General features: G+C 42.8%; 1 protein-coding gene across 1 annotated transcript in view; it reads left to right on the forward strand.

Moving 5' to 3' along the window:
- The window catches only part of LOC137422414 (teneurin-3), a 419,444-nt gene that overhangs the window by 139,604 nt on the left and 266,981 nt on the right, over window positions 1-12,859 (forward strand). Inside the window, exon 4 of the mRNA XM_078772563.1 lies at window positions 3,713-3,938. Within this exon, the coding sequence (XP_078628689.1) occupies window positions 3,713-3,938 (226 nt within the window). The remainder of the gene's footprint in view (window positions 1-3,712; window positions 3,939-12,859) is intronic.

A 12,859-nucleotide genomic window follows, 5' to 3' on the forward strand; every position in this document is an offset into this window, starting at 1 on the left:
GTGTTTTAGACAAAAAAAAAGGTTTTTGAAATTTTTTAATTTTAATTCTAAATTCTAAATTAATTCTTATTCTAAATTGATTTTAATTTTAATTCTAAATTCTAAATTAATTCTAATTCTAAATTGATCTAATTTTAATTTAGACAAGTCAGGAGACGACGATGGTTCACGAGCGAGCGGTATTCAATGACAAAGGACGGACAACAACCGAAACAGGCCCGGACAGGCCAGGCCCGGAAATGTCAAAACGAAGGTTACTGACCTTGAAATGAGATAGAAAATAATGTATAATCAGTTATGAGGTTAGTTAGCTACACAATACCGAAAATTCGGTGAAAAATTAAATGAAAAAAATAAATAAAGAAATAATGAAAAATGAAAAATCGAGCTCGGTAGGGCTAGACACATGACATTGGCCTAACCAAATATCGAAGCCCCTGTCAGATTGCACCAACTCTCTCGGAGAAGATGTAGCTTGAAATCGATTACCCCCTAAAAAGATATCTTTTTCGGGCTTGGCTCCGCCCACAATGGGCGCAATACGCCCACTCTACGCAGGACACAACTCGATCATGATGTCAACCTCCCACCCAAGTTTCATCAAGATCGGATGATATCATCGGGTAGTTATGCTGCGGACAGACAGACAGACACACACACAGACACACACACACACACAGACAGACGCACACACATGACGAATATAGTGGTCACTTGATAACTCGTGAACCAATTTTAATTTTTTAAGAAATATATGAAATTAAACCCCCAACTCCATTCCTTAGTGGGTGTGGGGAAGTGTTTTGGGCCCCCACAAAAAATGGAAAAAATAACAAAATTTGATTTCTTAAAAATGCCAACATGATTAGAACAGCACCGGGCAATGCTGGGTCCCCTGATCGTGAATTATAAAGCGTCTACCTCGTGTCTAATTGACTCTAATCTACACAACGTGTTTCAATAACGGAAACTACCTGCATAAGCAGAGTCAGAGCCAAGCTCGGTTTTCTTTGGGGTTTTTCGGATACTAAGTCGATGCTTCTGTAAGAACTAACACATAGAACATATAATAAAGGGAGCGGAAGACAAGAGTGGGAGAGAGGGAAGCACAACAACAGTAGGGAAAAGGGGCATTAGGAGATCTGCGGAAGGGAGAGGGTTGGGGCAGGTTACATGGGATAAACAAGATGGATACTACTCGGACTTTTAGGAAAGAAAATGGAATTTGAAGGAGGTGGGTTTAGGGTGGATTAATGGGGGTAGAAAAGATCAAGGTTTTGGATGGGGGAAGATAAGAGATGGTGGTGAACAGCTGTTTTGAAGACCTGGAGGGAGGAGTGGGATTGGATAAAGTGTGGGAGTTTGTTTCAGAGGTGGGGAAAAAGGAGGAATGAAAGAGTGAAGGTGAGCAGAAAATCTTGATTTTGGAAGTTTCACCAGAAGAGGGTTGCTGACAGATCTTGTGCATCCTGCAGGAATATTTGGGGGACAGAGCATAGACAGATCTGGAGGAGCTAGGCCGGAGAAGAGTCGGTAGAAGACAAAAAGACCACCGACCTGCCTGTGGTAAGAGAAAGGCCCTCACAATCAGCTTCATCACGGGAGATTCCAATGATTCTGAATGCTTTGGTTTCAACTCAACAGCATGAGGCCGAGCTAGGTGTGAGGCAGGAGCACTGGTCCAGTGGGGAGAGCAGTATCCCGTTGAGCTGCGGATGAAAGTTTTTTATGTGTTGAGGAGCTCAGAAGTGCCAAGGAAGGTCTTCGCATGATGGAGGATGCCCCGCCGGTGACTGGCTTTGGAGGCCAGCTTGGAAATGTGGTTTTCCCAGGAAAGTTCATGGCTGATGGTGAGACCCATAAGCTTGAGTGACAGAACTTCTTTAAGAGGATTGTTGAGAAAGTGGATGGGAGGGTTGTCCAGACTGTCTTTTCGGAGAGCATAGTAAGAGTGTGAGATTTGTCAGGATTGAAAGACATGTGCCACTTGTTTGACCAGTTTGTGATTTTTGTCCAAGTCTGCAGAGAGTGAGGAGGCTGCAGACTGCCGATCTGAGGGATGAGGAACGGAGCAGCAGAGAGTGGAGTCATCAGCAAAGAGATGGAGAGGATTTTCCAGAGAGTCTGAGAGATCATTGAGGAAGACCAGAAAAAGCACAGGGCCCAGAACACTGCCTTGGAGAACTCCAGCCTGAACAGAAAGAGGAGATGAGAGAACTCCATTCAGGGCCACACGTTGACGACAACATGAGAGGATGTCTGCGAGCCATGCATGGAGATTTCCATGGATACCATAGGAGGAGAGTTCGGTGAGCAGGGCGGGGTGCCAGACCATATCGAAGGCACGAGATATGTCAAGGGAGACAGCTCTGATTTCCTGTTTGGCATTGAGGACCTCCATCCATTGTTGAGACAGCAGAAGCAGCATGTCCAGAGTAAAATGACCTGGTCTGAATCCAAATTAATGATTAGAGATTGAGCCATTAGAGAAGAGGAAGGATTTGATGTCAGAAGCGATGATGGATTCCATGACCTTGCTGATTATTGGGAGCAGGCTGATTGGTCTGTAGTTGCAAGGATCTGTTTTTGCACATTTTTTTTTGTGTAAAGCGGTGATGTTGGCTGATTTCCAAGATGATGGCAGATGACCTTGAGCAAAAGAGAGGGTGAAGAGAATTGAGAGAGGGTGAGATAGAGTGGCAGAGCAGGATTTTAGGACCCGTGGGCTGATGCTGTCTGGTCCAGTTGCAGAATCAGAGTCGAGGTTTGACAGAAACTTCTCCACTTTGTCAGGAGGGAAGGACACAGAGTCCAGGAGCAGCTGGGTACGACTGGGTAAGGTGGGTACAGAGAGAGATGGGTTTGGGACACAAGATTTTGAGGCATCCACAGAGTTGAGACATTCACCCTTATTATTCATTCACCCTTATTATTCATTCACCCTTATTATTCATTCGCCCTTATTATTCATTCACCCTTATTATTGATTCTGTCTTATCAGACATTCAGAAACCTATATGAAACGCTGTGAACAGTTGGTTGAATGATAGGTGTGCTCGTCCCAGAGCTGTCTTTTCATGGTTGTGTTAGTCTTTTTTTTTTTTGGTTGTATACTGAATCGAGGCTCGTGAAAGAGCTAACATTTATTCCACAAACAAATCAACCAGACAAACAAAACATACAAAAGGAGGGAGCGGAAGACAAGATGGGGAGAGGAGGGGAAGCACACAAACACAACACCTGAGAGCAGGGAGAAGCGCGGGAGGGAGAGGGCCTGGGGGGAGGAGGCGTGGGAACGGGGGGGGGGGGGGGGGAAGTCATTCTCCACTCTGTGGAGTCATTCCCGAACTACTGCTCTTCCTTACCATAGAAATCCATCCATCAAATGGGAAAGTAAAGATGACTATCTCATCGGTATTAGGTCGAGGGCATTATAATCCCACAAAATCTTTCAAAAGGATTTGGTCATAATGCGCTGCCAGTACCTGAGCTGTAGGAATTATTGAGATATGTAAGTTAAATATAAATGTTATTATAAAGCGATGTATATGTTAAGGTGAATTAGGTTAATCGTAATAACAAGGTTAGTTAAGTTAATTTGAGTATTGATGTTGTGCAGGCACAATGGGTTAAATGGCCTCATTTATCTCGGGTTCATTGTATGTTTATCTTTTTTTAAATCTTCTTCCAACTGCTCATTGATTTTTAACAGAACCTCTCAGCTCATGCAGCCGTAACTCTACAAAACGCCCGGCGACTACCTCGCATTCTTTGGAGCTGGTTGGTGGACCGGGCCCGGTGCAGGTGTCCGCAGGAGTGGTTCAGCAGCGTGGGAGCAGCCATAGCATATCGAGCGGTGAACCACCTGCTTTCCCAAGCGGAGGATCACTGCAGGTCCGTGGCAGCTGGGAGATCTTAGGCCAAATGCTGGAGAGCAGGTGATTGCCATATTGCTCTGACCTCATTCCTACCTTCTCCTTTGTATTTCATCCTTTATAATCAGCCTCCTCTGTAAGATGATCAATGTTGAGTGCGGAAATGGTTCAATCCTTCGCTATGTATCATTTCATCGCTATCCACATCCGTACATACTCGCATTCCTTTTTAGATACAGAGATACTGCAATTAAGCTTTGTTGTAATATTTTCTAGCCTAACAACAATTCAGCTTTGTTGTAATATTTTCTAGCCTAACAACAATTCAGCTTTGTTGTAATATATTCTAGCCAAACAACAATTCAGCTTTGTTGTAATATTTTCTAGCCTAACAACAATTAAGCTTTGTTGTAATATTTTCTAGCCTGACACAATTAAGCTTTGTTGTAATAATTTCTAGCCTAACAACAATTCAGCTTTGTTGTAATATTTTCTAGCCTAACAACAATTCAGCTTTGTTGTAATATTTTCTAGCCTAACAACAATTAAGCTTTGTTGTAATATTTTCTAGCCAAACAACAATTCAGCTTTGTTGTAATATTTTCTAGCCTAACAACAATTCAGATTTGTTGTAATATTTTCTAGCCTAACAACAATTAAGCTTTGTTGTAATATTTTCTAGCCTAATAACAATTCAGCTTTGTTGTAATATTTTCTAGCCTAACAACAATTAAGCTTTGTTGTAATAATTTCTAGCCTAACAACAATTAAGTTTGTTGTAATAATTTCTAGCCGAACAACAATTCAGCTTTGTTGTAATATTTTCTAGCCTAACAACAATTCAGCTTTGTTGTAATATTTTCTAGCCTAACAACAATTCAGCTTTATTGTAATATTTTCTAGCCTAACAACAATTCAGCTTTGTTGTAATATTTTCTAGCCTAACAACAATTCAGCTTTATTGTAATATTTTCTAGCCTAACAACAATTCAGCTTTATTGTAATAATTTCTAGCCTAACAACAATTCAGCTTTATTGTAATATTTTCTAGCCTAACAACAATTCAGCTTTGTTGTAATATTTTCTAGCCTAACAACAATTCAGCTTTATTGTAATATTTTCTAGCCTAACAACAATTCAGCTTTGTTGTAATGTTTTCTAGCCTAACAACAATTCAGCTTTGTTGTAATATTTTCTAGCCTAACAACAATTCAGCTTTGTTGTAATATTTTCTAGCCGAACAACAATTCAGCTTTGTTGTAATATTTTCTAGCCTAACAACAATTCAGCTTTGTGCCACAGGTGTCGATCGATGTCAGTCCTCATATTTCCTGCTATCATCCTTCCCTCTAGACTCCATATTCCTTTGCCTTCGGCTGTCTGTTTATTTGTTGCTTGTGTCAGATGTGCCTCTCGGTGGATATGGCTAACAACATTTGCAAATGCCAAAAGGTCCCATTGTTTTTGAAAGGCTATCTTTTAGACGCCAGTTGTGGTGCTCAAACATGAGGATGTATTGCCATGCTTGCTTCCTTATTGCCATAGACACAATTATTTGATGCTAATATAGATTATGTAATTTGTAATTTGGCTCTGGTACTGGGCTCCACAGGCCAGCTGATACAGAATTGCTTTAAACTGTAACAAGGAAGTTCATTCTCGTTTTACTTTGGTTGCAAAATCCTATTGTATTGGGGGTTAGTGTTAGGGTTAGTGTTAGGTCTAAAATCCTATAGTGTTAGTGTTACATGCTCCTCCCCGACCCCCCGGTCACGGTGTACCTCCGAGCCCCGAGAGGAGTCACGGCAGAAAAATGTGTTATTCTATATGGCAAAGATCAAGGGAGAAGCCATCCCAATTGTTACTCACAAACAAATATTGTATTAAGATCACACAAGAATAACAGTACAACAATAATAGTATTCAATAGTACAATCAATATGTCCTATGATGGTACCATCAGTTTTGGTAATATATAACTCACTGTGCTCCAAGTGAGTGAAACACGAACATCCCCAATGTCTCTTATTCCCGGCTTCAAGACAAAGTTGTTTCGCTCCAGCGATCGCTAGAACGATGTCCAATCGAGACCAGAATCCCGTGCGGATGGCAAGGGCTGTCACACAGCCCAAGCTGTACAAAGGCGCCCTCAAGGCGACTGGGAAATCCAAAGGCGCCCTACAGGCGACTGAGAGATCACACCCTCGGGTATGGACGAATTAGCCTTCAAAAAGCCACGTCGCACACACGCCCCAGATCGACGTCTGAATGCGGTGAGAATTGTCGAAAAGAAACGAAACCGCGAGCGAAGCACAAGTCCTGCGCGAGTCAAAATGGCCGACGGCCCGGTCTTGTGGCACAACAGCACGGTGATGATTCTCTCCTGACTCGATAGCAAAACCTGACACGCAGGTTAATCCGTCACAGCGCTAACCACGCTGTCATATGGATCCCTTTCATGGGAACCTCGAAAGTTCGCTAATGACTGTTGTTCACCAACGTTCGCTCAGGACGAAGAAACGACTCGCTTCTTCTCCAACTTCGCTCGCTCCGCCTCTTTCTCCCTCCTCCTCTTCTTCATCTTCCGGTTCCTGTTTCATTTAAAACCTTAACCTTTTTATCTTTTGACAACAATAACCGTCATTTCCCTCAAACCACAATAATAATAATATGTTGTGAATATGAGAATGTTTTTTTATTTTGTTGTGGTGGTAAAATGTTGTAAAAGGTTGTTGTAAAAGGTTGTTGTAAATATCACCCCTCCTCCCTCCGTTGTGGTTGTATAAAGGTCAAAGGGCGTTCCCGTAGTTAGTCCATAAAAAACATACATGCAGGACACGATATATCTTTTCTTTTGATAGTTATCTCTTATTCTGTGTTTTAGGATAAGGCTGTGTCTCCCATTAATTAAAAGTACTCCATTGCACCAGTGAAAGAGAATAGATCCCCTTTCATTCCCATCCCCAAAAATCCCCATTTCCTTCACATCCCCCTTTCGTGATTGCCGACCCTCGATTGCCATATTACATCCCCTCTCGTCATTGCTGAGCCCTCGATTCCCAATCACCTCCCCTCCAATAACCGCCATTGACCACGAGGCTCGAGTCAGGGAAGAAAGGCGTGTCTCCACCTCGTCAGAGGAGGGGAGGGGCGCGCCCGCCCGTCGTCGTCCGGGGCGGAGCCCGAGGGTCGTGCGACCAGCCAGGGCCGAGGTGAGCGCCCCGATGGGCGTGTCCAAAGCGCCGGGGGCGTGATCGCTGGGGGCGCTATAAAAAGGGCGCAACCGGAAGTGGTTGAGAGGAGAAGAAGAAAGAGAGATGCACTCTGGGTTGGAAAAAGAAGGGTTGTGAAGAGAGGAGGAGTTGGTTGCAAGGAGTTGGTCACAGTCGGTTGCCAGAGAGGGGAGTCGGTGGTGAGAAGTGAGAGAAGCAAGAAAGAGTTGAGGGTTGAGGATTGAGGGACCAGACCAGTGAGACAAGTCCTGGGAACGCAGCGGACGGAGGCCGCCGCAGCAGCGACACCCGGCAACCGCCAAAGGGGGGCCTGAACGGCGGTTTGGAGCAGGGCCAACAAAAAGGAACGGCGGCTGCCAAACGCACGATTGAGCTGCAAGACCCCCCCTTGGACCTTTCCTCTCCCGCCAGCCATCCACCTTCTGCCATCCCTGGCATTCCCCGCGTGAGTCAGCGTTCTGTTTGTTCTGTCCTGGGATATAAGTTAAGTCTGTAGGTAAGCTAAATTTGCACTGTGTCACCTGCGTCTTGTGCTTGTAAATAAACGTGACATCTGTCTTTTTGCTTGTGTGTAAATAGTAGGAATAAATGTAGTAGTATTTCAAACCTTTTTTTGTCTCCGTTTTCCTCTTGCATTGCGTCGCTTTTGTCTTTTCCCTCATTGAGCAGCTAGGGTGCGATACAACCAACGTTCGGGTGGAATCGGGTGAGTTTTGTTAGGTCGCGGTTTTAAACCACCGCTCGGTCTATAACATCCTAACCGCGATCTATAACAAATACATGGAACCAGAAATGTTTCAAGTGGATGAAAACCACAACAACGGAAGTGATTAATCCGTAACAGTTAGGTCTAAAATTATATAGTGTTAGGTCTAATTTCCTATAGTGTTAGGGTTCGTGTTAGGTCTAAAATCCTGTCATGTTAGGGTTTGTGTTAGGTCTAAAATACGAAAGTGTTAGGGTTAGGGTTAGGGTTATTTCTAAAATCCTATCGTTTTAGGGTTAGTGTTGGGTCTAAAATCCTATAGTGTTAGGGTTAGGGTTATTTCTAAAATCCTGTCGTTTTAGGGTTAGTGTTAGGTCTAAAATCCTATAGTGTTAGAGTTAGGGTTATTGCTAAAATCCTATAGTTTTAGGGTTAGTGTTTGGTCTAAAATCCTATAGTGTTAGAGTTAGGGTTATTGCTAAAATCCTATAGTTTTAGGGTTAGTGTTAGGTCTAAAATCCTCCAGTGTTAGGGTTATTTCTAGAATCCTATAGTTTTAGGGTTTGTGTTAGGTCTAAAATCCTATCGTGTTAGGGTTAGTGTTAGGTCTAAAGGAAATTTTCATAACTTATTCTGTGATTGAATTATGAAATTGAATGCAGTGCAACAACTGATGAACTTCCACGCCTGACCAGTTGTGCTTTCCAAAGGATAACATATCAATTTGGGAATGAACCGCATGAATCCTTCCCCTGTGCTATTTGTAGTCCCGAGGTTGGTGCTGTCCTTTATACCTTTGAAGCAGACATTAGCCTTTCTACTTACACCATTAGCTTGACTTATAACAAATATGGCTGTTGAGGAGCTTTGTGGTTGCAATTATCGCAACATTCTCTTCTGTCAAAATACAGTTCATGTTATGTTTGCTTTACATAAACTATAGGGATCTGTTTCTGTGTTTTCAACTGCTTACTTATATTATATTCAAACTTATTACCATAATTTCTATAAGAATGGTAAAGCTTGCCTAGAAAACTTAACATAATGAAAATAGTGGTGTTATAATCATCATGTCATAATGGAGCTATGCTGTATGAAAGTGTGTGTATCAATGTATGTGTGTGTATACGTGTGTATGTATGTGTGTGTATGTGTGTGTATACGTGTGTATGCGTGTGTATGTGTGTGTGTGTGTATGTGTGTGTATGTGTGTGTGTGTGTGTACCTGTTTATGTGTGTGTATCTGTGTGTATGTGTGTGTATGTGTGTGTATATGTGTGTATGTATGTGTGTGTGTATCTGTTTATGTGTGTATCTGTTTATGTGTGTATCTGTTTATGTGTGTGTATCAGTGTATGTGTGTGTATACATGTGTATGTATGTATGTGTGTGTGTGTGTGTGTGTGTGTGTGTATCTGTTTATGTGTGTGTATCTGTGTGTGTGTGTGTGTGTGTGTGTGTGTATGTGTGTGTGTGTGTGTGTGTGTGTGTGTGTGTGTGTGTGTGTGTGTGTGTGTGAATGTGTATGTGTGTGAGTGTGTATGTGGATGTGTGTGTATATGAGTGAGTGTGTATATGTGTGTATATGAGTGTGTATGTGTATATGTGTGTGTATATATGTGTGTGTATATGTGAGTATGTGTGTATATATACAGTCACGTGAAAAAGTAAGTACACCCCATGTAAAGTTTTGTTTTTTTCAACATATTTCAACATACAGCTATTTGATCTTCATTTCAACAATATTGAGAGATAAAGGTGATATAATATAACAAATATCATGAAAAATTTACATTTTGTAGTCCATTGTATAATTTAAATAAACATAAATACAAATTTCGCATGTGCACAGACAAGTGCATGAAGCCTACAACAAAGATTGTTTAGTGCCAGGAGTCCAAGCTGGAGGTGTTGGGGTGACCGTTTGGGCTGCTTTTCATGCAGGGGGCAAAACTGACCTGGTTGTTCAAAATGGAAACCTGAACCAGTTCAAGTACAGGGCCATTCTGGAAGAAACATTGCTTCCATTTGCTCGTGCAGCCTTTCGAGGAAACTTTGTCTTCCAAGATGACAATGCACGGCCTCATCGTGCTCGCATGATCCAACACTTTCTTGCTGACCGTGGTGTAGAGCATATGGAGTGGCCTGCCATGTTCCCGGATATGAATCCGATAGAGAACTTGTGGGCAGAATTAACGCGTCAAATCGACCACTTGGACCAGCAGCCGATCTCTGTGCGTGAATTGCAGCAGGCTATTGTAACTGCATGGCAAGCGATTCCTGTCCAAACCTTGGCAAATCTCGTGAACAGCATGCCTCAACGTGTACGTGCTCTCCTGAATGCTCGTGGGGGTTACACGAAGTACTGAACTGTAATTTTACTGTCCGTAATCCCAGTCGTAATTTAACTTTTGTTTTTGTTAAAAATTTTTTTGGCTAATGTGCAAAATAAAGAGATACTTCTGGAAAACGTACAGAAGTTTAACACAGTACTGTCCATGAATTGAGTTCGATATCAGTTTACATCACTTTCGAGGATCAATTTATTTGTTTCGAAATGTCAAATGTGGTTTTTGTTTCTTTTAAAGGTCACATCAACAAAATCTAGAATAATTTCAACATAATTCCAATGAACTTTTGGTTCTAAGACATCTTGAAAAGTAAGTTCACCCCCACAAAAAAAATATTCCATATTAAATGCCAAGTCTGTATGTTCCCTCACTCCCATGTAGTTTTTAGACCAGATTCTATTGAACCTGTCTATAGAAATTCTATCGTATTTTTAGACCAAATTCTATACACACTTTGTAGAAAATATCGACTTTACTATTTTGTACTTTACAGAATTTCTTGAGAAAATTTATATGCATCCATTCTATAGATCTTGGTCCTAAAGTACTATAGAATTTCTTTAGACAGGTTCTATAGAACGTGTATAGAAATTTTCTGTAGAATTTATATGGTACATATTTTTTGCATGGGTTTGTGTGTGTGTTTGTGTGTATGTTGCTGAAACTCCAGGGATGCATTTTTCATTCATTAAAATGAGAAAATTACTTTTTTGGGGGAGATTTAAGCTAGAATTCAATTGTAAAGATACAGTATGAGTGCACACCAAATAATTTAATTAAAAATAATTAAATAATGCAACAATCACAGAACATGGTTGTATGAGCTGAACAGTAATATTTATGGGGACTTCCTGCTTTTACTGCCCATCTTAATAGACGGGCACTTGAGCTTGTATTAATAATAATAATAATAATACATTTATTTTATATCGCGCTTTTCAAGAAGCCCAAAGGCGCTTTGACATAGTACAAAAAACAAGTGCAAAAAGACAAAAATCAATAGGTAACTAATCAAAGCAAAAGGAAGGAGAAGGAGAAGAGATAGTCAGGGGTTAAATGCTGTGGGTTAAATGTTGAATGCAGTGTTGAACAGGTGGGTCTTGAGTGATGTTTTGAATGTGGTGAGTGAGGAGGAGTCTCTGATGGTGTGAGGTAGTGAGTTCCAGAGGGTGGGAGCAGCGATGGAGAAGGCCCTGTCCCCCCAGGATCTGAATTTGGTCCGCATGGGGGGGGGGGGGGTCAGGAGGTTGGTACCAGCAGAGCGGAGGTTGCGGGTGGGAGTGTGTCTGGAGAGGAGGTCAGGTCAGTCAGGTAGGATGGGGCCAGGTTATGGAGGGCTTTGTAGGTCAAGAGGAGGATTTTGTACTGGATTCTCTGGGGGATGGGGAGCCAGTGAAGCTTGTGAAGGACGGGGGTGATGTGGTCACGGGTCCGGGAATGGGTGAGCAGACGGGCAGTGGAGTTCTGAATGTATTGGAGTTTATTGGTGATTATTGAGGGTGAACCATAGAGGAGGCTGTTGCAGTAGTCCAGGCGGGAGGTGATGAAGGTGTGGATGAGGGTTTCTGCAGCCGTGGAGGAGAGGGATGGACGGAGACGGGCGATGTTTTTCAGATGAAAGAAGGCTGTCTTTGTGATCTGTTTAGTGTATTTGTCGAAGGAGAGGGTTTGGTCAAAGATGATGCCAAGATTCCGGATGTGAGGGGAGGTGGATACTGGGAAACCGTCGATGTTGAGGGCAAAGTTATGGGTGGATTTGGTGAGCGTTTTTGGGCCAATGATGATTATTTCAGATTTATCATAGATAAGTTTGAGGAAGTTGATTTGAAGCCAGGATTTTATTTCAGTGATGCAATTTGTCAGGATAGAGTGGGTGGCGGTGGAGATGGACTTGGTGGAGATGAAAAGCTGGATGTCATCGGCGAAGCAGTGGAATTGGAGACCATGACAGCGGGTTAAGTGACCAAGGGGGGACAGGTACAGGATGAAGAGGAGGGGGTCAAGAACTGAACCTTGGGGGACACCTTGGGGGAGGGGAGCAGTGGGGGATTTGCAGTTATTGATGGAGATGAACTGATGTCTGTCGGAGAGGTATGATTTGATCCAAGAGAGGGCAGTGCCGGTAATGTTAAAGGTGGTTTCAAGTCGGGTGAGGAGGATGGTGTGATTGATGGTGTCAAAGGCGGCGCTGAGGTCGAGGAGGATGAGAATGTTGAGGTTGCTAGCGTCAGAGGAGAGGAGAATGTCGTTGGTGATTTTGAGGAGAGCAGTTTCAGTACTGTGGTTGGAGCGGAATCCAGATTGGAATGTTTCATACAGGTTATTGGCAGAGAGGTGATGTTTGAGTTGAGTGGCTACAGCGCGTTCCAAAACTTTTGACAGAAAGGGTAGGTTGGAGATGGGTCTGAAGTTGTTTAGGGTGTCAGGGTTGAGTCCAGGTTTTTTCAGAATGGGGGTAACAGCAGCAATTTTGAGGGATGGTGGGACGATGCCTGTAGACAGGGAGGAGTATATTGTTGCAGTGATAAGTGGAGAGAGAGCAGGAAGGGAGGCCTTGACAAAGCTGGAGGGGATGGGGTCAAGAGTGCAGGTGGCAGTTTTCATTCCTATGAGGAGTTCAGAGAGGTCAGTAGGGGAGACTGGGGAGAACTGAGACAGGGGTTGGCAGGATAAGGGGGGCAGGTGGTTTGAGGG

Source organism: Myxine glutinosa, chromosome 2, assembly GCF_964187855.1.
Source record: "Myxine glutinosa chromosome 2, kmMyxGlut1.1, whole genome shotgun sequence".
Classification (NCBI taxonomy): domain Eukaryota; kingdom Metazoa; phylum Chordata; class Myxini; order Myxiniformes; family Myxinidae; genus Myxine; species Myxine glutinosa.